General features: G+C 44.4%; 2 protein-coding genes across 5 annotated transcripts in view; one reads left to right on the top strand and one right to left on the bottom strand.

Annotated features, from left to right (window-relative positions):
• Nucleotides 1-1,943, top strand: part of CUNH3orf52 (chromosome unknown C3orf52 homolog) — a 32,329-nt gene extending 30,386 nt beyond the window's left edge. For all 3 annotated transcript variants that reach the window (XM_047099992.1, XM_047099991.1, XM_047099990.1), the window contains exon 6: nt 1,711-1,943. In XM_047099992.1, the coding sequence (XP_046955948.1) occupies nt 1,711-1,758 (48 nt within the window). In that variant the 3' untranslated portion in view covers nt 1,759-1,943. The remainder of the gene's footprint in view (nt 1-1,710) is intronic.
• A 6,127-nt stretch (nt 1,944-8,070) lies between these two features.
• GCSAM (germinal center associated signaling and motility) lies at nt 8,071-20,342 on the bottom strand. 2 transcript variants are annotated; one of them, XM_047100322.1, is made up of 5 exons: nt 20,224-20,342; nt 12,849-12,893; nt 11,810-11,856; nt 9,574-9,602; nt 8,071-8,439 (listed from the first exon to the last, which is right to left on the bottom strand). In XM_047100322.1, exons 1-5 carry the CDS (start codon nt 20,250-20,252, stop codon nt 8,122-8,124), a joined length of 468 nt encoding a protein of 155 aa, XP_046956278.1. In that variant the 5' UTR covers nt 20,253-20,342; the 3' UTR covers nt 8,071-8,121. The 2 variants fall into 2 exon arrangements, with proteins under 2 accessions (XP_046956278.1, XP_046956279.1); XM_047100323.1 differs by having other exon boundaries at nt 8,071-8,436.
• Nucleotides 20,343-21,225: the final 883 nt, after the last annotated feature.

The raw sequence follows: 21,225 nt of genomic DNA, 5'->3' as shown, positions 1-21,225 counted from the left end.
TAAATGAAGGCAAAAGCCAGATTTGTGTGAGAGAAAAGAGGAAAACGCTGCAGGCAGTGAGAAGAGTGAATCCTGTTTGCACATTTTGGGGGTAAACTGATGAGCTGGCTGCCGGCAGAGGAGCCAACGTGTGAGTTCCGGTTTTGACAGGACTGCTTGGTATCTAGGAAAATCACTTAGGTTGTGTATTGATTTTCCCGGAATCTTGGAAAGTTTAGCCAAGAGGCACTAATTCTCAAGTGGGGGCAGTTTTGCCCCTCCACCGCCCCCTCGGGGTAGCTGGTAATGTCTGCCGATGTTTTTAGTTGTCACGACTGGGTGCGTATGTGAGATACTAGCATCTAGCATCTAGATACCAGCATCTGACCATCTTACAAGGCACAGGGCCCCTCTCTACTGTGGTAGAGGTTTTTCCCCTGTGAGGGAAAAAAACAAAAAAACCAAAACCTCAAGGCAACCTGGCTGGACGCATGCGTGACAACATCCCTCATGACCCTATAGCATGAGACCACTCAATCAGTCTGCATGTTTGTGTGTGACCATATAGGGAGACAAAGAAATAGAAAATGTATATAAAAAACTACGCTACCTGCCATTCGGGGCTCAGTGCTTCGGGTACGAACCCAGCTAAGCAGCGCCGGCATGGGTGAAGTTGCTTCCTGGAAAGAAAAGCCTCAGTGTCACGACTCTCTGTGCGAGAATCCTGCTACACTACTACAAAGATTTGTCCAGCCCCAGATGTCAACTGTGAGGACCCTGTGGCAGTGCACGGACCCTCCGTGTGATGGTCCTCAGGTCCTTGCATGGGCATCTCCACCTTGGTCAGGCCAGGTCCACGCCATTTCCCTCATCAGACTTGCTCACAGTCTATTGTATACCATTTAACACACTGAAAATTTAGAGGCTAGTAGATATCTATTAGCTAGAGGCTAATAGATTATGAAAACGGACATCATTTAAATGTCCTCAGCACCCAAAAGGCTTCAACAAAATGTTATCGTGAATCATACCCAAATGAGCAACGGGTTATCTGTGTTTTGAAAAGCATTCTAGGGCACGTGGGTGGCTCAATCAGTTGAGGTTCCACTCTTGATTTTGGCTCAGGTCGTGATCTCCTGGTTGGTGAGTTCGAGCCCTGCAACCGGCTCATGCCGATGGTGTGGAGCCTGCTTGGGATTCTCTCTCTCTCTCTCTCTCTCTGCCCCTCCCCAGCTTGGGGGCTATCTCTCTCTCTCTCAAAATCAAATAAAAATAAAAATTTAAGAAAAAAAAAACGAGGGGCGCCTGGGTGGCGCAGTCGGTTAAGCGTCCGACTTCAGCCAGGTCACGATCTCGCGGTCCGTGAGTTCGAGCCCCGCGTCAGGCTCTGGGCTGATGGCTCAGAGCCTGGAGCCTGTTTCCGGTTCTGTGTCTCCCTCTCTCTCTGCCCCTCCCCCATTCATGCTCTGTCTCTCTCTGTCCCAAAAATAAAATAAACGTTGAAAAAAAAAAATTAAAAAAAAAAAAAGAAAAAAAAAAACGAAAGAAAAGCATTCAGAGATACATGTGTGTATTGACCGAAGAGAAAACTTCCTCTGTTAGGGATTTATAGGCATTTCAAGTTTACACAGAGTTTATTTTCGAACCCAGTGAAATAAAATGAAAGCATAAATCTGTACAATAATCATGATTTAAAAAAATTAATGACTTCCGTTTGTATTTTCTTTTCAGAATGAAGCGGTGGATACCAGTCTGTATCTGAAAGCAGTGCTCCACTGAGTTTGGGGATGAGAGAATTCATGTCATTTTCCAGAAGGGATCCTGTGAATTAACGTGGAAGGACTGGCAATGGTCTCTCCCCCCCATTCTGCGTTTATGAGGTCTGGCTCCGTCTCCAGCAAAACAGCACCTGCGAGCTACTGCGGCTGGGTTCAGCCTTGACAGAGGCAGGAAGCCCACAGTGGGGTTGGGGGTGGGGTGGGGGGGTAACGGGGTAGGTGGGCGGAGCTTGCCACGTGGGGCTACTGCTATTCTTGGAGCACTAGTTGCCCCCACCCACATGTGGACACTTTCTCTTTAGTGCAAAGGTGACCTTTGAGGCAGGATCTCCTCAGCCTGTGCTGGTGGAAAGAGAACACAGTAGGTAGGCAAGGGTGAGGGACAACTGAGCCCCTCGCTCTCTGAAATCCCCTCCCATTCCCCCACTCCCGATGTGATATTTGATCTACCTCCAAGCAAGACTGTGAGGAAGGCACTGGACAAGACCAGAGCGGCAGAGTTCTGTGTCTATTTCCGTGACCTGCAGATCTTGGCAAACTGGTCTTGGCCACATTATCCGCTATCGCTGTGTTATGTATAGCTACGGAAATACCACGAGTGTTTATTTCCCATCTTCTTATTGCTCCCGTGACTCCTGAACCCCACTTTTGGAAAGTGGGTCCCTATAAGCTTGGGGGTTTGAACACACAGCTATCATTTGGGATAGTTTTGCCAATTTACAGTTTGTCACACTTCCATCCGAGAAACATTAAGGCTGCCTAGCCCTGTGCTGTAGATACTACGCCTGGGATTTTTATTATCCAATGTTACTGGCCTTCCTATAAAACTCCGTGTCTTCAGGCAATGATGGTTTATGTTATTGAAGATGGTTTGAAGCAATTTCCAACTCTCTGTTGGAAAGAAACTGTTGGAGGCTTAATGCCAACTTGTTTGCAGGCTGAGGGGAGCATTAGTGACTGTGTTGATCATCTGTGGGTACAGAATTGCCTAGCACGAGGAAGCACAGTATTTGTTTTGTGGGGAAAATTGATTTGCTGGAAACTTTCCAAGAGAGAGTGTTGTGATCATATAATAAGAGTCTTAGCCCCGGTGTCTCAGTTAAATTGGCTGTGGGTGGACATCAGTATGAGGGGCTATTGTATATGGGGTTGTGTCCAAATGTGCGTGTCAGGCCAGGTTTGCCTTGGTCTTTTTGAGATCCAGGACTCTGGAAAATGTGAATTTGCTTTCTTATTTAACTAGAGGGTGCATTTATTGTAAACTTGGTGTGCCATTTTGAGGATAGTTCCTTAAACTAGCAAAATAGGTGAATTTCCCTTCTTCCTCTTTATTTTTTACATGTCAAATGTAAATCTTAGTGTGTTTGTACTTTGTAGAATGTAATGAGTAACTTTAATGGAGAAGGATTTAAAAATATTTACAATAAATTATTTTTGCGTGGTCATTGTCACATTACTATTGCTTCGTAGCTGTTGACTCTCCAGGGCCATGAGTTCGGCTGGCATTTTCTTGCAGTTAATGGTGTTGGAACTGATTTTTTTCATTTCCCTGAGGGCAGCTTCCCCTTCTGAGTAAGACTGAGCTGGATGGGGTGGGGTGGGCTGGGTCCTGCGTGCCAGTGAGAGCGGGGAGGGGCCCTCTCTCTACCTTCCAGTTCCTCCCAGGGCTCTCCCAGTAGGACCAGGTGTCTCAAGGGCCTGGGGCCAGAAGGAAGGACCTGTTCCTGTGTGGAGACAGGATGGTGTGGTTTTCCCTTCTCCTGAGATGCAAGTACCTTTTCTTGGGTTTTGACCCCTTGTGAATCACACAGAAGACTTTCCATAGGTGTGGCTCTTTGGTTCATGTGCTGTGGAAAGAGTTGAACTTTGTGACTAAAGCATGTTGAAGTGTCTGGAAAAAAAATGGCACTCACGTATACACTATTCTGCAATTGGAGATGAGTTTATGGGTCGCCACACATCTTAACGGTGAGCACAATGCCTGGTGCATGATAAAGTTTCAACAACTATCTGTGAAACAATTGAAAGATTTAAGAAGAGAAACTGGGGCGCCTGGGTGGCTCAGTCGGTTAAGCGGCCGACTTGGGCTCAGGTCATGATCTCTCAGTCCGTGAGTTCGAGCCCCGTGTCGGGCTCTGTGTTGACAGCTCGGAGCCTGGAGCCCCTTTCAGATTCTGTGTCTCCCTCTCTCTGACCCTCCCCCGTTCATGCTCTCTCTCTGTCTCAAAAATAAATAAACATTAAAAAACATTAAAAAAAAAAAAAAAGAGAAACCGATCTTTTCTGGAAGTCACTTAGGGACAGGAAAGAGACAGCCAGATCAGTGGGATGTGCCGCTTCTCCTATTCCCAAGAAAAATTCTACCCATGTGTCCAATTCTTTTTTGCCTCTCAATTTAACTTAGTTCTGTATATTTTTTTTTAATGTGCTTTGCAAACAATTACAAGAGAGACCGATTACAAGAAAAGAAGCTGCTGGTCTTGTTAGGCATTGAGACTCTGCACAGACCAAGTGGGAAACAGCAGGAAAAAAACAGCCTGGTGTGAAAAATAAAGACAAACTGTAGGGTTGTGGGCAGTCAGAGAAACGAGTGGTCAGCATACACCAGTGGGGTTTGAATAAATAGATTTGCTTTCCTTTACACGTGTTTGTGTCTTCTGAGGATGAGGTTCACGTTTTGTCTTTTCTCTTTTAGATGTGGGCTCTGCGTGGACTCCTGCTCCATCCAGAGTCTGGTCAGTGCTGAGAAAAACGAGAGAAGTCTCTCTGAGCCTTCCCTTCTCTGCTCCCGTTACTGTTTCATTGCTTTAAAATAACTAATTCATGCTGTCACCGCGCTGATGGCAGTGGTGTCCTCAGACATCCTTTCACCTTTCGGTTATCGTTAGAGACCATGTATTCTTAGCCTCAGAAGGTAGTCCCCTCATCGTCTATTTAGGAAACCGAGGTCTGGAGAGAGCGAAGAGTGAGCTTAGAGTTCCACCATTTTGGGGGGCAAAGTCCAGCCCATGGGGCAACTGCACACCATCAGTGGCCTCCGACTTTGGCAGGCACCCCAAGGTCCTGCTCAGTTCAGGCTTGGCTGATGTCTGGGAAGCCACAAAGAGCACAGGCGGTGAGGGGGAAGGGATGGGTTGACAGGTGTCACCATCAGACTGTAGAAGACTCTCTGGGATGGTAAAGACCACTCAGTGCTTCCCCAAGTGCCTTGCAAAAAGCACCCTCTGTCTAAAAGGGGGAAGAACTTATACTGACCCATTTAACAGATGGCAGAACTGAGGTATGCTCAGATCAAATGACTTTCAAGTTGCTTTCTGAACACAAGAGGCTGGCTTGAAAAAGAGCAGAGTCAGAGAAATGTGAGCAGAATCTCCTTCTCTCTGAAGGCTCCTGCGGTAACCTGGGGACTCATCTGTCCTGTTCTACCTATGCCCTTCCATTCCTGCGAGTATTCGAAGCACCCATCACCTGCGGTTGTCCTAAAAATGTCAGTGTTTGCATTTATTGTCAACGGTAGATTTTCCTGACCCTGCCCTTTTCTTGTACCTCTCTTCTGTTCTGAATAAGAATTTACTCACGGGTTAAGGGATTATTTATAGATGCTACTCTGAACATAAAACGGAAACCACCAAACCTGCAGTGGCTGTATAAAATGTGCCTCTGTGTACTGGCCATGTACAGGTGTGAGACCGGCGAGGGGGAAGGGAGTTTTCTGATTATATCTGTGCTCCCTCAAGGAGCAGTTTAGATCTTCAACCTCAGTATCTTATCCAGAACACAGGAATTCTTTCCCTGATGGATGACCTCTACAACCTAAATTGTGTAACATACTGTGTGTGTGTGTGTGTGTGTGTGTGTGTGTGCATTTTCAGGAAAAAGGGCTTCACAACTTTCATCAGAAATCCTGAAATCCATGGAAAACAGGATCAGCATTATATACAGACATAGTAGGGATTCCAAAGCCCTCCCAAAGGGCTCTCCTGCTCAAAAATAATTCCCTTTTGTAATCCCTCTAAATGTCACCATAAGAACAAATTTCTTTGGTTAAGCATTTATGCTTAATGTATTGCTGATAAAAGGTATATGCTATTTGGGACAAATAATACTTTCACGGATAAGACTCAAATTTGTATAACTTCCATTGTACTAAAAAGTTATAAACGGGTCAACTTCAGTAAAGGTCCAAAGTCCAAATGAAAAATTCCAGTATAAAACCCAGCGATTGTGTTTCTCTCTCCCTGGAGGAGAGCTGGGTGACCCTGATCATCAAGCACATCATCACATGATTTTTCTCAGACATCGTGAAGTTTTTTTGTTTCTCTTTGCTCTTTGAGATAATTTATTCAGGGTCTGTGGTAAATCAACTACATACATTAGATGCAGCCCTCCTGTTGATGGGTGTTAAAGCTGAGCCTTCAAGTTACATGCTCAAGGTCCTAGAGGGAGAAGGAGGTAGAACCAGGATTTGAATCATTGATTATCTGACTTTAATGTCCACACTCTTTCCCCTAAGTGAACCCTGGCCAAGGGTCAAAGTTAGAGTTCCATGTGAGAGAACTTTGCTGAAAACAGGAAGTCAGCAGAGGACAAGATGCCCAGATGTGATTGGCTCTTAGCTGAAGCCCACCAACTGGCTGAAGTCTCAGCAAACCTGTGTTGGCACATCCAGCCTCATGGGACCAGATTTATTATCCTCATTGGCATTTAGCACATTTTAAATAGCACTTATTTAACCTTGGTTAGTTTTGGGGTCCAAACAGTGATTAAACACATAACGTATCCACTACCTTGTCAACAAACTTCTTGCTGTTTTAACATCCCTAAAATTAGGACAATGGCCGTGGCTTAAAACAGGAAGTTGAGAACACAGGTGTGAATATAGAAATAGGCTTATTTGCTAATTATTCTTGGTCTCATATAAATTGTGGTTTAATATTTTCATGCCAGTTTACTGGTATCAGCTCTTATGAGTTACAAAACCCAAACACGTTTGTGTTGAGTTTCTCTCCAAATATGATCATTTAGGCCTGGGGTCTGCAAACTTTTTTTTTTTTTTCCTGAACAGGGCAAAAAAATAAATATTTTTGGCTTTGCAGGACCTCAGTGTGTGTCAACAACGACTCAAGTCTTCTGTGTTTGAGCAGCCATAGACAGTATGAACATGTATAAACATGGCCGGGTTCCAATAACAATTTACTTATTAAAAAAAAAAAAGGCACTAGGTCAGGTTTGGCCTGTGGGCCACAGTGTACTGACCCCTGTTTTAGGGAGTAGGCAGAATTCTAGGAACAATGAGAAAAAAATTAGGAAAAATAATCAGAACATACAGAGAAAGGCTCATTGGAGAAGGGGTATGTGTGTGGGGGTGTTATTTTTCCCATGTAGACATTTTATTATTATTTTATACATGACATATGAATTAATCCACATATACACCATACAGTTAAATAGAGTCTCTTCTGTGTAGTATGTTGGAAGAGTGTGGAATCGGGAGCCAGGAAATCGGACTCTGGATAAAGTTCTGTCAGTAACTTGCAAAGTTACATTGGCCTACTTACCCTCTCTGAGCAAAAAAGGGATGGTGGCATTAGAGTGTCTCCATAGGTCTTTCTACTCTACCATGCTCTAATGCTATGATTTTCTTATTAAGATATTTCCAGGGAGAAATACAAGGTTTAAAATATGGATTAAAATTATACTAAAAATTATATAAAAACCTGGTCTAGAACTTACTGATTCAACCCATGTAACCGACAAAGCCATGAGGGCCAACAAGTCAAAGGACACTATGCAAAGACCATCGCTGAGTGGTATGGAGTGAGAGGAACGCACCCAGCCTCCCCCTCCTCCCCCCGCCCCCTGAAGGCTCCAGGTGAAGAGTTGGGCCCACGTGTGGAATGAGTAGACCCCCCTGGCGTGCTTAGTATGATGGGTAATGCTTCCTTGTGACTTCAGGAGGTAATTATGTAGACATTTTATGAGAAGAACCTGGACACAGGAGCAGACTCTTTGTGATGCTCCCAGCTGTAGAAGACCAAGAAGCCCCTCCCACCACTGAGCAAAGCAGCCAATTCCCAAAGCCATTTGGAATCAAAGATGGCCACTCCCTTCTCAAAGAGTGGTGTTTAGGATAAGTGGTTGGTCTTTGTAGGATGAATATTGAGTAGGATCTAAGGATCCCTGTGGTTTGTAAACCACATTCTGCAGAGATCCCTGTAGAAAGGGGTGGCGTGTGTGTGTGTGTGTGTATGTGTGTGTGCCCGTGCGTGTGCCCCTTAAGGGCTCTGTGCCCCATGCCTGCTTCAACCAGATCTCTATACCCCCAGCTTTTATTTACTGGTAATTAGACAAGTTCTGGTCTATTTCATTTTAAACAAGAAACCCGAATCTCAGAAGGTAACATAGGCGGATGTGGCTGACGCAGGGAGTGGAAGGAGATTTTACCAGGAGTGAGAAGTTCGTATTCATTTTCTGGGGAGGACAAATGCCTTGGGGAGGAAGGCACATGGAGAAGTGCATACGACGTCTCGGTTCTTCTCAAGAACTCCCTGGGTCTCTTGGTGTTGGGGGAAATGTTCTCATAGTATGCCCCAGAGATCCCTGATGACCTTCTTCCGAGGACGCTGTGATTGATGAGGGTGTAGGAGAGCTCTTCTAAGGAGCTCTGGTCAGCATTATCCTGCTGGTGAAAGAAGAGCCTCATCAACAGTGGGTTTCTTGCCATTCCCTTTATACTCTAGGCTCAACCCAGACCTGACCTTGGGCAAAGTCTGTCTTCCATGACCATTTCTCCCCCCATCTCTTAGATGTTTTTCCTAAATGGCTGTCCCCACTCCAACCCCTAGCCCAAGCCACCAGAGAGCTCATGCTTTCTGGAGTATTCGGCCTACTCAGGCATGTCTTCTCTGCTCCATGTTCCAGAGTGACCCCTGACCACTCCGTGTAATTCCCGAATCTCAGGCCCTGAAGGCAGCCTATTCATACATAACAGAACAATCTGAGGATACCTTCACTTGGCTGGGTTATGATATTTAACCACTCATTCTAGAGACTTTGGCATTATTTTTTTTTTTAAATTTTTTTTTTCCAATGTTTATTTATTTTTAAGACAGAGAGAGACAGAGCATGAATGGGGGAGGGGCAGAGAGAGAGGGAGACACAGAATTGGAAACAGGCTCCAGGCTCTGAGCCGTCAGCCCAGAGCCTGACGCGGGGCTCGAACTCCCGGACCGCGAGATCGTGACCTGGCTGAAGTCGGACGCTTAACCGACTGCGCCACCCAGGCGCCCCGAGACTTTGGCATTATTAAAAAGGGAAACCACTCAAGAGAGGTTCCTAGTCAGCGGCATCTCAGGAGATAAAAAGCAAAGCAGCAAATCTAAGAGGGAGAGCCTGGATCTGGGATGGAGGCTTCGTTTTGAATCATGTCTTTGCCCCTCTTGTCAGTTGTCTGGCTTCGGGAGAATATCACTCAATCTCTCAGTTTTCTCATTTGTAAAACAGAGGAAATCATAGTGCCAATCTTAGAGGGTTGCTGTAACAGTCACGTGGACACTACAGGCAAAGCCCTCAGCACACTGGTGCCAACAAAGGACCCCGTATATATTAGTTCCTTTCAATAAGACGTATAACAACAGTGGTGGCGGCTGCTGCTGCCCTCGGGCCCTGTACAGGGTCCTGGGCTAGCAAGCATTGGCACCTAAAGTTTTTCTTTCATATCGAGCTTTGAAGGGGTCTTGGAGGCCAACTTCTGCCATCTGGGGTGTCCGCATTTTCGCCATCATCTCAGAAAAAGGTTCAGAGATGTTTGCATTACCTGGATGGGAGCAGATGACATTTCTGTATCTGGAGAAAGAAAATACACTCAATGAATTTCAGGTCACGGGGAGATTTGAGGACAGAGGATGGGGAGTGGCAGGGCAAACACTCGGATATAAGCAGCCAGAGAGCCACATGATAGCCCATCAGGCTATCCTGACCTGCAGCACACCCCTGGGGAGTGACGGCACTATCTAAACAAGATACAGCAGAGCCGTGCTGGGGCTGAGAGGCTGCATGGAGGGAAACACGTTCGGTGGGGCATTGGGAAGGAAATCACAATTCCCTCCATCCCTCATACAAAATTCATCACAGACCCGCCCTGTACCAGGTACTGTGGAGACAAAGAAAAATCAGAAACATTTCCTGTCCTCAAGGGGCTCACAGGCTAGCATAGGGGACAGACCAGGGCCTCAGAGGATCCACAATGCAAAGGAAGGCTGTGGTGTCTACGCAGGTGAGGGGATGGCTGTCATGCGGGGGCTGGTGCTCAAGAAAAGCTTGACAGAAGGAAACTCTCTCTCTCTCTTTCTTTTTTTTTTTTTTCTTTCTTTTTTTTATTTGAAGAGGCAGGGAAAGAGCATGAGTGGGGGAGAGGGCAGAGGGAGAGAGAGAATCTTAAGCAGGTTCTATGCCTACATAGGGACCCTACTAACGGCTTGACTTGGGGCTTGACTTGGGCTTGATCCCACGACCGAGGCATCATGACCTGAGCTGAAATCAAGAGTTGGATGCTCAACGAAGAGAGCCACCCAGGTGCCCCTTCAGAAGCAAACTCTTAAATTGAACCTTCCCATTCCTGAATTTGCTAGCAGATACAAACAAAAGCAGGCCTGTTTATCAAAAACCAGTTTATTTAAAACCAACTGGCTATGGCCCCTCAGTAAAGAGGCAAATGGACTTGCTCCCCCTTCACAAACACATCAGCTCGATCAGCAAACGTGAGCTTTCCCACGGAAGCTGCATGGTGCCATCCTACACAGAAGGTGGGTAAGCCCTTGCAGGCCACTTGATTTATTATTATGGATTTGCATTTCCTCAGGACTGACATCCCGGATGCTCCTATCTCCATAAATTCCCATGGCCATCTAGGACGTCCCTGATTATCACTACAAAAAATGTCTCCGAGGGGCGCCTGTGTGGCTCAGTCGGTTGAGCGTCTGGCTTCAGCTCAGGTCATGATCTCAGGGTTCATGGGTTCGAGCCCCGCGTCAGGCTCTGTGCTAACAACTCAGAGCCTGGAGCCTGCTTCGGATTATCTCTCTCTCTCTCTCTCTCTCTCTGCTCCTCCCCCACTCACGCTCTCTCTCTCTCTCTCTGTCTCTCAAAAATAAAAAAGTAAACATAAAAAAAATTAAAAAAAAAAAAAAAGAAAGAAAAGCCTGCAAGTTTTGGCATTAGAGGTCTTATTTCTACCGGGTTTGGCTCTGATGGAGATTGGGGTTTCCAGGAACCCATGATTCCCCTGGAGATGCTAGGGATGGGAGGGCCATATTATTCCTTTTTCATACTTTACAAAACTAATTGATAAGACTCAGAGTGAATGAATTAGGCTCCGCTCTTTCAACCCAGGAAGGCAAAGTCAAAACTCCTTCAGTTTTCTTCTTTAGAAATCCAGTGGCCTGTCCTCATGCCTACGCTTTCTCTCTTTCTCACACGTGATGCTATTCGCTACCCTCTCCTTCTCGAATTCCTTCTTCTTGGCTTCAGTCCTGTTCTGTCTCCAGAGACCGTTGCCTCACCTCCTAAGTGATCTTCCAGCATCTGTTCTTGCCACTCCCTAACACAATTAGTTCTCTGCACAGCCACCCAGGCGATGTCTTTTAAGGCTAACACCATCACACCCACCCTTCTTTAAAATAGTCCTGCGGTTCTCAAGACAAAAGCCCCAGTCCTAAGCTTGACCACAAGGCCGTGCCCCTCCTGAGTGCTCTCTGTGCCCGCACTGGCCTCCTTGCAGTCTCTTGGAAGCACCTGGCACCTCTAGCTCTCCAGTTATTGTTCCCAGTTAACCCCTTCAGCTTCCAGAACTCAGGGAGATATGGAGTCACCAGCTCCTGATTCAATGAGCTCACAGTCTAGTGGAGACGGAGACCAGCAACTGGACAAATGACTCAGACCGATGTGGAAGGTATTACACTGGAAATAATGCCCAGGGAGCTTTGGAAGCGTGGAGAAAGGGCAGTTGGAAATGTAAGTCTATCAAAAGTAGGAAAGAGAAAGCAATGACTTACTCTCCTTATCGGAATCCGGCTTTGCTTCAAAACCGTGTGTTTTTTTCCTGAAAAAAGAAAAGGAAAGAAAATTGGTTCAGTGTTCAGCAACTCTCCAAGGAAATTACACTCAACTCTAAAACCTTATCTTTGAGTCTTTCATTTGTTAAAGGTATACCCCCTTCAGCATGGAGGCAAACGAAGATAGATAAAAAGAAAAAGGAAGGATAAGATCAAGGAGAAATCTACACCTTTGTGTGTGTGTGTCTTTCTCCTCCCTTCTCCTTTTTCTAAGGCTGGGGTGGAATTGGTTTATAAATGGAGAACCATGATGATGTTATAGGTAACTATTTGGAGGATGTTTTCTTCTAACAAAATCTCAATTTCTTTTATATCATGTGAGATAAGGAGCCAAGGTTATTTCCAGTCCCAACCCCAAGCTCAGTCTGTGATCTCCAAGCAAACAAGCAAAAAAACAGCTCCCATATGAACACAGAGGTAACTGCTCTGTAGAGATGACGCCCCCACCCCAGAAAAACACAGTATAAATGTAATGGACGCTCCTTATCATCTTCAGAGATGATGACATATACTCCAAGGAGCATGACTGTGTGTTCTGCTTTGCTTAGATGGCCTAGTTAACGTCCTTATCAGTCATTTAGGGACCCTAAACTATTTTTAGGGTCTCTTTCACTCTCAAAGCTTTCTCAGTGCAGAGGATGAATTATATGACCACCCTGGCTGTAAGGGACAGAAATGTATGCTTCTGTACATGGGGATTCTGGGGCTAGCAGTGGGATTCAAGGGTCTTTCTCTGCATTGTAGCCCGTTTAATTCTTGCTTCTGAGGCTTTCCTGTTTGAGGAGCACTTATCAAGACTATTGTTCCTGTTTCTCACCAAACTCAAACTGTCACTTCCCTGACTGACTCTCAGATGACTGTGTCCAGGTAGTGACAGGCTTCCACTGTGGCCACAGTGGGCAGTTACAGGTGATTTAAAGCAAATACCACATTGAAACCACACTTAAGGAAATAACTCATGAAATAATTCTCCACTCACCACGGAAGGCAGAGACAACCTTCAGCAATGTAGCAGTCCCAGCATCTAAAATAACCGTGAGATGACACAAATCACAATGTTGGTTTCTGCAGCTTTGTTAGGTGACTCTCTTCCCTTTGCCATTTCTGTGAAAAACCTTTTTTCTTACCCCAAGACAGTATTTATTGTAGATGACTTGGACACATTTAGCATGCTAGAATGACTCCTTCCTTCCAGGACATTAACTGACCTTTTGAAATATGAAGATGATGCTTATCAACTCCTAATCAGGGAAGGGACTTTCAGCTGTATTCCCAGCAAAGGGAAAGGGCTTGCTCATGACTGATTTTAATGATTTGCTTGGACTCTTGTGATGAAGGACATGTGAGTTATCTCTAGGAAATCAAGGTATAAGTACATGGACATTTTAGAGATTTCTTTCAGGTATAGGTTATATAATATTTATAAAGAGTTCTACAGCACTCTGAATTTCTCCGATTTATACCATATTATAATTGTTCTTTTGAAAAAAAAAAACACCTCAAAACAACACAGGCCCAAAATGGTGTCACTTAGACTGAATTCTCAAACTGGTGCTTGATACATAAGTTTTCTTGGGGGGGGGCACAATTGATTGAGGGGCAGAGAGAGAAAGAATCCCAGGAGGGGGAGGAGGAGAGAGAGAGAGAGGAGAGTGGGGAGAGAGAGAGGGAGAGAAATTGGGCTCACTCGAAGTGGAGATCGTGTTTTACTCAAAGTGGGTCTTGGGCTCACCCGATGTGGGACTTGAACTCACAGACTGTGAGATCATGACCTGAGCCAAGTCAGATGCTTAATGACTGAGCCACACAGGTGCCCTTTAATATATAATTTAATTGCAGTTTCAACCTCCTCCAGAAATGTAGTCTTAACCCGTCAGCCAGGAGTTCTTTAATCTATGCCAATGAGTCTGTCACTTGGGCCCTCTCCATCCCCGTAAAAAAGTGAGATAATCTGCCTGATAAAGACACGTTGTTTTTCCCCTTGGAAAGTGGCCTCGCCTGGAATAATTCTTTTTTTTTTTTTTTTTTTTTTTTTTTTTTTTTTTTTTTTTTTTTTTTTTAGAGGTAGAGAGAAAGAACGTGCTTAAGGCAGGGGAGAGGGAGGGATGAAGGGAGAGGGAGACAGAATCTTAGGCAGGCTCAATGCCCAGGGCGGAGCCCCACATGAGGCTCGTCATGAGCTGATCCAAAATCGTAAGTTGGATGCTTAACCAGCTGAGCCACTCAGGCACCCCAAGAAATAGTTCTTTTCTTTTGCTAATAACTTTTTTAATGTTTTATTATTATGTTTATTTTGAGAGAGATACAGCATGAGAGGGGAAGGGGTAGAGAGAGAGGGGGACAGAGGATCTGAAGCAGGTTCCATGATGACAGGCAGAGAGCCCGACTCGGGGCTTAAACTCACAAACCAGGAGATCATGACCTGAGATGAAGTCAAAAGCTTAACCAACTGAGCCACCGAGGTACCCCGCTAATAACTTCTTTAAAATTTAGTTTTCTTCACTTTATTATTCTTTTTTAATATTTACTAATTTATTTGAGAGAAAGAGAGAGGGAAAGAGAAAATCCTAAGCCGGCTCCACGCGGTCAGCACAGAGCCTGACTCAGGGCTCGATCCCACAAATCGTGAGATCATGACCCGAGTCGAAATCAAGAGTCAGTCACTTAACTGACTGAGCTGCCCAGGTGGTCCTAATTCCCATCCTTCTTCTATAAAAACCTTCCATTTTGTGTAACTCCTTGGAGAGCCTCTCGACTTGCTAGATGAAGTGTTGCCTGACTAATGAATTGTTTAATAAAGACGACTAGGTTTTCAAATTTACTTGGTTAAATTTTGTTAACAGTTCATTTGTTGACATCCTACACTAGAACATTAGTGTCATAGAGCTGGGGACCATATTTATTTGCCAGCACATGCCACAGTATGGAGCACACAGTAAATCTATTTTCCATAAGTATTTCATAAAGGAATGAGTAGCCAAGAACAGAGCATCTCTAACTGGCTCAGATCCTCAAATCTACCTCCTTGATTCAAGGCATAGGTAAATCAACAGGACTTGTGATCTATTTTATGGCAGGAAGGCCCAGGATCTTTTTGTGGTCAGATACCCAGCCTGAAGTCTAAGTATCATTCTGGGCATCTTTCTGAATTTGAGTCATAGTCAGCTACCTACATAGTTAAATGTGAGGGTCCTTTATAAAGTACTGCGTGTACCAGTAACACTATGTAAAGTGTAAAATGTCACTCAGAGATATCATCCCTAGTGATCTTCCCAAGGAGTTCCCTTGGAAAGGGCAGGAGAGGAGAAGCTGTGGCCGTCAGCACGGCTGAGTGTTCTGACAACCCCTCGGGTCTATGTACCATCAGAATTTGGGGGCTGAAAGGCGTTGGCTGTAGTTATTCCTCCCCTTTGGGCTACTTTCGGCCATTTGTTTATATCTCCTGTTTCTGTGGCTAAAGAAACGCTAGAAGGAAACCAAGGAATCTCACCAATTGCTAAGAAATCTGGTTCACGGAGCAGATTTGGAAGATGAGAAAAGACACTCAAGTTTGAGTTACTCAGTCAGTGTCTCTGGAAACCTTGAGCCAGTTTCTTCATCGGTAAGATGAAGATACTTCCCCTGCTTACCTCATGGAATCGTAAGGGTTAAATAAAGTTAAATGCAGGCAAAAGTTATTTTTAAACTGGTTATTTCCCCCACTCAACTTTTCTGTAACATATTCTTGCCCTTCGGCTTGGATGCTTTGGTCTGGGATGGGTTCAGAGAACCTCCCTGAAGGAGGCCAGATGCATCTCTATGACACCAGGCTATGTGCCAGCAATTCCAGGCTCCTGTCTCTGGCCCCCTGGTCCACCCAGTCTCTCCCTTGTTATAATGGCCATGGCCCTTCTGGTCTGTTTCATTCTTTGGACTGTGTGCTTTAACATATGTCCAATGATATCCCCCAAATATGTGACCCTGAGCTTGCACTGAAGAAATGTATGCTGCTGGGGGCGGGGGGAGTCTTTGGGCGTCTAACTCCTAACAGAAGCTTTGGCTCAGTGGTAGCTTTTTAACTGATATTCTTTCAAAAGCTTCTCCTGAAACCATAGGAAAAGTGCAGATAACTCTATGGGCCACAAAACAACTGGTTTTGCCACCCTTTGGGATTCTTGGACCCCGAGACACTAGTTTCATATTTGAGTGATTGCCTGACACTCAAAGGGAGTAGTCAGAAGAGTCTTGGTTTAACAGCATCAGGATAATTGCAAGTGTCTCTCTCCACAAACCTTTCAACAATCGTGATGATGTGGGAGATGTGGTCATCTCAGAAATGGAAACTTTGAGCTTCAAATGGAATGGCCAAGATGGAGCTTGAGCACAAAGGGACTTGAGTTAAACGAACAGAGACAGCAGGAAATAGCGATCTTATTTCTAGTTGCTGGGGATCACACTAGGTTCCTAGTACATCTCCTCTCCAAAGGTTCGAAGTGTTTTTGTCTTGTCTTCACATTTACTGTTATTACAACTGATGCTGGGTCTAAGTAAGGTGCTCCGTGTGGAGTATGTGAAGTTCAGGACCTGACAGACTTCACTCTTCATGGGCAAAGGCCGGGAGATTTCTTGGATTTGTTCTCACCTGGACGTTCTCTGTTTGAAGGTATGATTTTCCAGACCAGGTTATCTTATGAGTATTCTGTTGCCCCCTAAAACCCAATCTATCAGGAATGAGCTAAGTACTTCCTTTCCAGGCTTCCCACTTTAATTCACAAGTTTTCCAACCGCCATTTGTGTGTAGCCCCAGAATCGCCTCAGCTTCTGCTTGTTGCCCTCAGATCTGTTCACAGCCCCTCCTCAATGTACATGTCAGCCTTTTATTTGATGTTTTCTCCATTGCCATGGCAACAGCCCACCAACATTCTCCAACAACCTCCATACACAACCAGTCCTAAATCATTTGTTCCCACATGGCCAGGATTCCTTATGGTGACCATGAGAGTATTAGTATATAGAGAAGTCTATCTGCTGGGCACAACATTCAGGACTGTATACAGGGATGGGGAAGGGTACTGGCTTTGTCTCATGTAAATCATCATCTTTTACAGCACCAAGGCAGAGAACAGGGGACAAGAGGAGAAAAAAGGATTAAATAAAGAAAAATCTATTCATTCTTTGGGTTAGGTTTCTTCTGTATAACCATTTTTTTCCATTTGTGGAGAATTGAGAGTATAGAGAAAAAGAAACTAAAAAATACTACTTATGTTTGTTTATCACTTTCTCTCAACCTCTCTCTCTACACACACACACACACACACACACACACACACTTACTACATGTATGTAACACATACATTGTATATATTTCATTTAATCTCAGACTAAATCCATGAGGTAGATATAATGATTCTATTTTTTTTTAACCAATGAGAAAACTAAGGTTGAAAATGTTAAGCAACTTGTCCGAGGACCACCAGTCAGTAAGACTCTGAGCTCCTCTCATAGAGAACTAGGTTCTCTCACTCTGCTCAGTGAGGGTGGGGGTGGGATTTCCATGGCTTTTGTAACAAATCCAGTCTGGAGAACCATGATGAGGGTGTGCTGATTGGATGGTGAAGTTGAAAAATCACATCCCAGTAAATATAAATATAAGACTTTAAAAAATTATATTAAGGGAGACATTTTATTTATTTTTATTTTTTTAAGATTTTTGATTTTAAGATGGGGTGAGTGGATGCGCAGAAAGTGAGAGACAAAATCCCGACATAGGGCTTTACCCTGTGAACCATGAGATCATGACCTGAGCCTAAATCAAGACTCCTGGATGCTTAACTGACTGAGCCACCCGGACACCTCTAAGGGAGATATTTTAAATTAGCATGGAAATGAAGATGCTGAGGCAACTGATTAACTACTTGGGAAAAAAATGTGTGTGTGTGTGTGTGTGTGTGTGTGTGTGTGTGTGTATTTGACACCATATAGTGAATGTATGGGGCTGCATGTAAAGCAATAAAACAAACAAAAAATTATACTGTGGATTTGTCTTAAGAAGGGGAAAGAATTTTAAGCATAAATTGGTAGAAAACAAGGAGATTTCTAGATTTAATTCAGTTATGTTTAAGAAATAGTAAGCAAACAGGGGTGCCTGGTGGCTCAGTCAGTTAAACATGTGACTTTGGCTAAGGTCCTGATCTCATGGTTTGTGAGTTTGAGCCCCACATTGGGCTCTGTGATGTCAGCACAGAGCCTGCTTCAGATCCTCTGTCTCCCTCTCTCTTTGCCCCTCCCCCCATGCTTTCTCTCTCAAAATGAATAAACATTTAAAAAAATAGTAAGCAAACGTAAAATATCTGCATGGCATGAGATATACAGAAAAAATATTTTTTGTAATAAGAGAAAAGGGCTAATTTCTTCAAAGTACAAATAGCTTGTATTAGCAATAAAACAAAGTAGACCATACCTATCAAAATAACACCAGCATTCTTCACAGAACTAGAATAAATAATCCTAAAATGTGTATGGAACCAGAAAAGACCCCGAATAGCCAAAGCAATATTGAAAAAGAAAACCAAAGAGGGAGGGATCATAATCCCAGACTTCAAGCTCTATTACAAAGCTGTAATCATCAAGACAGTATGGTCCTGGCACAAAAATAGATGCCCAGATCAATAGAACAGAATAAAGAATCCAGAAATGGACCCATAAACGTATGGCCAACTAATCTTTGACAAAGCAGGAAAGAATATCCAATGGAATAAAGACAGTCTCTTCAGCAAGTGGTGTTGGGAAAACTGGACAGTGACATGTAGATAAATGAACCTGGGCCATTTTCTTACACCATACACAAAAATAAACTCAAAATGGATGAAAGACCTAAATGTAGGACAGGAAGCCATCAAAATCCTCGAGGAGAAAGCGGCAAAAACCTTTTTGATCTTGGCTGCAGCAACTTCTTATTCAACACATCTCCAGAGGCAAGGGAAACAAAAGCAAAGATGAACTACTGGGACCTCATCAAAATAAAAGGCTTCTGCACAGAGAAGGAAACAATAAGCAAAACTAAAAGGCAGCCAATGGAAGGGGAGAAGATATTTGCAAAGGACCTATCAGATAAAGGGTTAGTATCCAAAATCTATAAAGAACTTCTCAAACTCAACACTCAAAAAAACAAATAATCCAGCAAAGAAATGGGCAAAAGACATAAATAGACATTTCTCCAAAGAAGACCTCCAAATGGCCAAACGACACATGAAAAAAATGCTCAACATCACTCATCATCAGGGGAAAACAAATTAAAAACACAATGAGATACCACCTCACACCTGTCAGAATGGCTAACATTAACAACTCAGGCAACGACAGATGTTGGCCAGGGTGCAGAAAAAGAGGAACACTTTTGCACTGCTGGTGGGAATGCAAATTGGTGCCGCCACTCTGGAAAAAAGTATGGAGGTTCCTCAAAAACCTAAAAATAGAACTACCCTACAACCCAGCAATTGCACTACTAGGCATTTATCCAAGGGATACAGGTGTGCTGTTTCAAAGGGACACATGCACCCCCATATTATAGCAGCACTATCAACAATAGCCAAAGTGTGGAAAGAGCCCAAATGTCCATCGATGGATGAATAGATGAAGAAGATGTGGTAGATATATACAATGGAGTATTAATCGGCAATGAAAAAGAATGAAATCTTGCCATTTGCAACTAGGTGGATGGAACTGGAGGGTATTATGCTAAGTGAAATTAGTCAGTCAGAGAAAGACATAAATCATATGACTTCACTCGTATGAGGAATTTAAGAGACAAAACAGATGAACATAAGGGAAGGGAAAGAAAAATAATATAAAAACAGGGAGGGGGACAAAACAGAAGAGACTCATAAATATGGAGAACAAACTGAGGGTTACTGGAGGGGCTGTGGGAGGGGGGATGGGCTAAATGGGTAAGGGGCATTAAGGAATCTACTCCTGAAATCATTGTTGCACTATATGCTAACTATCTTGGATATAAATTAAAAAAAAAAAAAAAAAGTGGTGTCTTTGAGCTCCCTGCAGGTGTTGAGAGCTCAGGAGAACATCCCCTCCCAGCCCTCAGAAAGTTGTTCCATTTCTGAAGTCATGGTTGACTGCCCTGACTTCCCTTGATAAAGTCCTTCTGCCTTTCAGCTGTTCTCCACCAGCTGCTCGCACTGATTCTGGGGAGAAGGCCAAACCCATAAGGAATTGAACTTAGTGTCTGACACCTAGAGGCGCTTCATGTTTCTCAGTTCTTTACCCAGTTCCCTCCCCTCACCCAAAAACCTCTTTTTCTCTTTCTGGCTGCGTTCCTCTGCCCCATCTCTCCTGCTTTCCCTTGGGGAGTCTGGACTCACCTGTTTTTCCTCAGCAGAGAGTTCCCCATTTTCTCAGGTCTCCTGGTGACTTTCCCTCAGCCAACCTGCAGCTCTAGCGAGGGCAGCTCCCTGACTTACAGGCTGCTGTGGAGCTCGGCCACCAGTGCAGAGAGCTGAGAGCTGAAATGAGAAGTGTTCCTCCCTGCAGCAGGGAGGAGGACCCCAGGAGGAGGAGAGTCTGAGGTGCACACATGAACAACTTCCTAAAATGTCAGAGATGGCAAAGGTGAGCAAATTATGCCACCCTAAGGTACGCCTCTTCAGTGTGTTGATTATTTTTTCCCCCAAAGTTTATTTATTTATTGTGAGAGAATGGGAGAGAGCATGAGCAGGGGAGAAGCAGAGAGAGAATCCCACGGAGGCTCTTGGCCCAGAGCATGGTGGGGGACTCGGACTTACAAACCGAGAGATCATGGCCTGAGCCGAAACCGAGTCCGATGCTTACACCACTGAGCCACCCAGGTACCCCTGGCATATTAGTTATTTTAAGCTGGTTATGACATGGGAAACAAAGGCAAAAGGATATGCAGATAAATTTAAATTTCCTTAGAACCTGCAGCCCATCGACCAACACTTGAGGCAGGCAGAAGATCATATTTCTCCAGGAACTCCTACTGCCATAATGTTAAGGCTTTGCTAGAGGGAAAAACAACCTTAGCTTGACTGACAAAAGCGAGGCCTCCAGTATCGCTTGAGTCTTCTTCAGCATACGAAAATCCTTTGGAAACTTCCCCTTGCCTTTACCTTCCCCAGCTCCAAAGTATATAATCAGTCCCCCCTCACAATCCTGGGGCAGATCTTCCTGCCCGTGGGTCTTTTCCCCACGTTTTAAGAAAATCACCTTTATGCACCAAAGATGTCTTAAGAATCCTTTCTTGGCTGTTGGCTCTGGACCCACACCCCCTGCAACTCCAAAATCACATCAGTTATTTTTAAGAAGCTTCAGACACAGAGACACCTGGGTGGCTCAGTCGGTGAAGC

Source organism: Lynx rufus, unplaced genomic scaffold (genome assembly GCF_022079265.1).
Source record: "Lynx rufus isolate CCGP_SWC_20201006 ecotype Redwood Valley unplaced genomic scaffold, mLynRuf1.p SCAF_5, whole genome shotgun sequence".
NCBI lineage: Eukaryota > Metazoa > Chordata > Mammalia > Carnivora > Felidae > Lynx > Lynx rufus.
Note: the sequence above shows the minus strand (reverse complement) of the source record. Positions and strands in the feature narration are given on the sequence as shown.

Bases quoted from the DNA above. Each gene is read 5' to 3' on its own strand.
- GCSAM (XM_047100322.1), bottom strand. From the start codon at position 20,252: ATGGGGAACTCTCTGCTGAGGAAAAACAG. The intron at 11,857-12,848 runs GTGAGTGGAGAA...TTCTTTTTTCAG, and splicing joins GGTTGTCTCTGCCTTCCGTG to GAAAAAAACACACGGTTTTG. The intron at 8,440-9,573 runs GTAATGCAAACA...TTCTTTCACCAG, and splicing joins TGTCATCTGCTCCCATCCAG to CAGGATAATGCTGACCAGAG.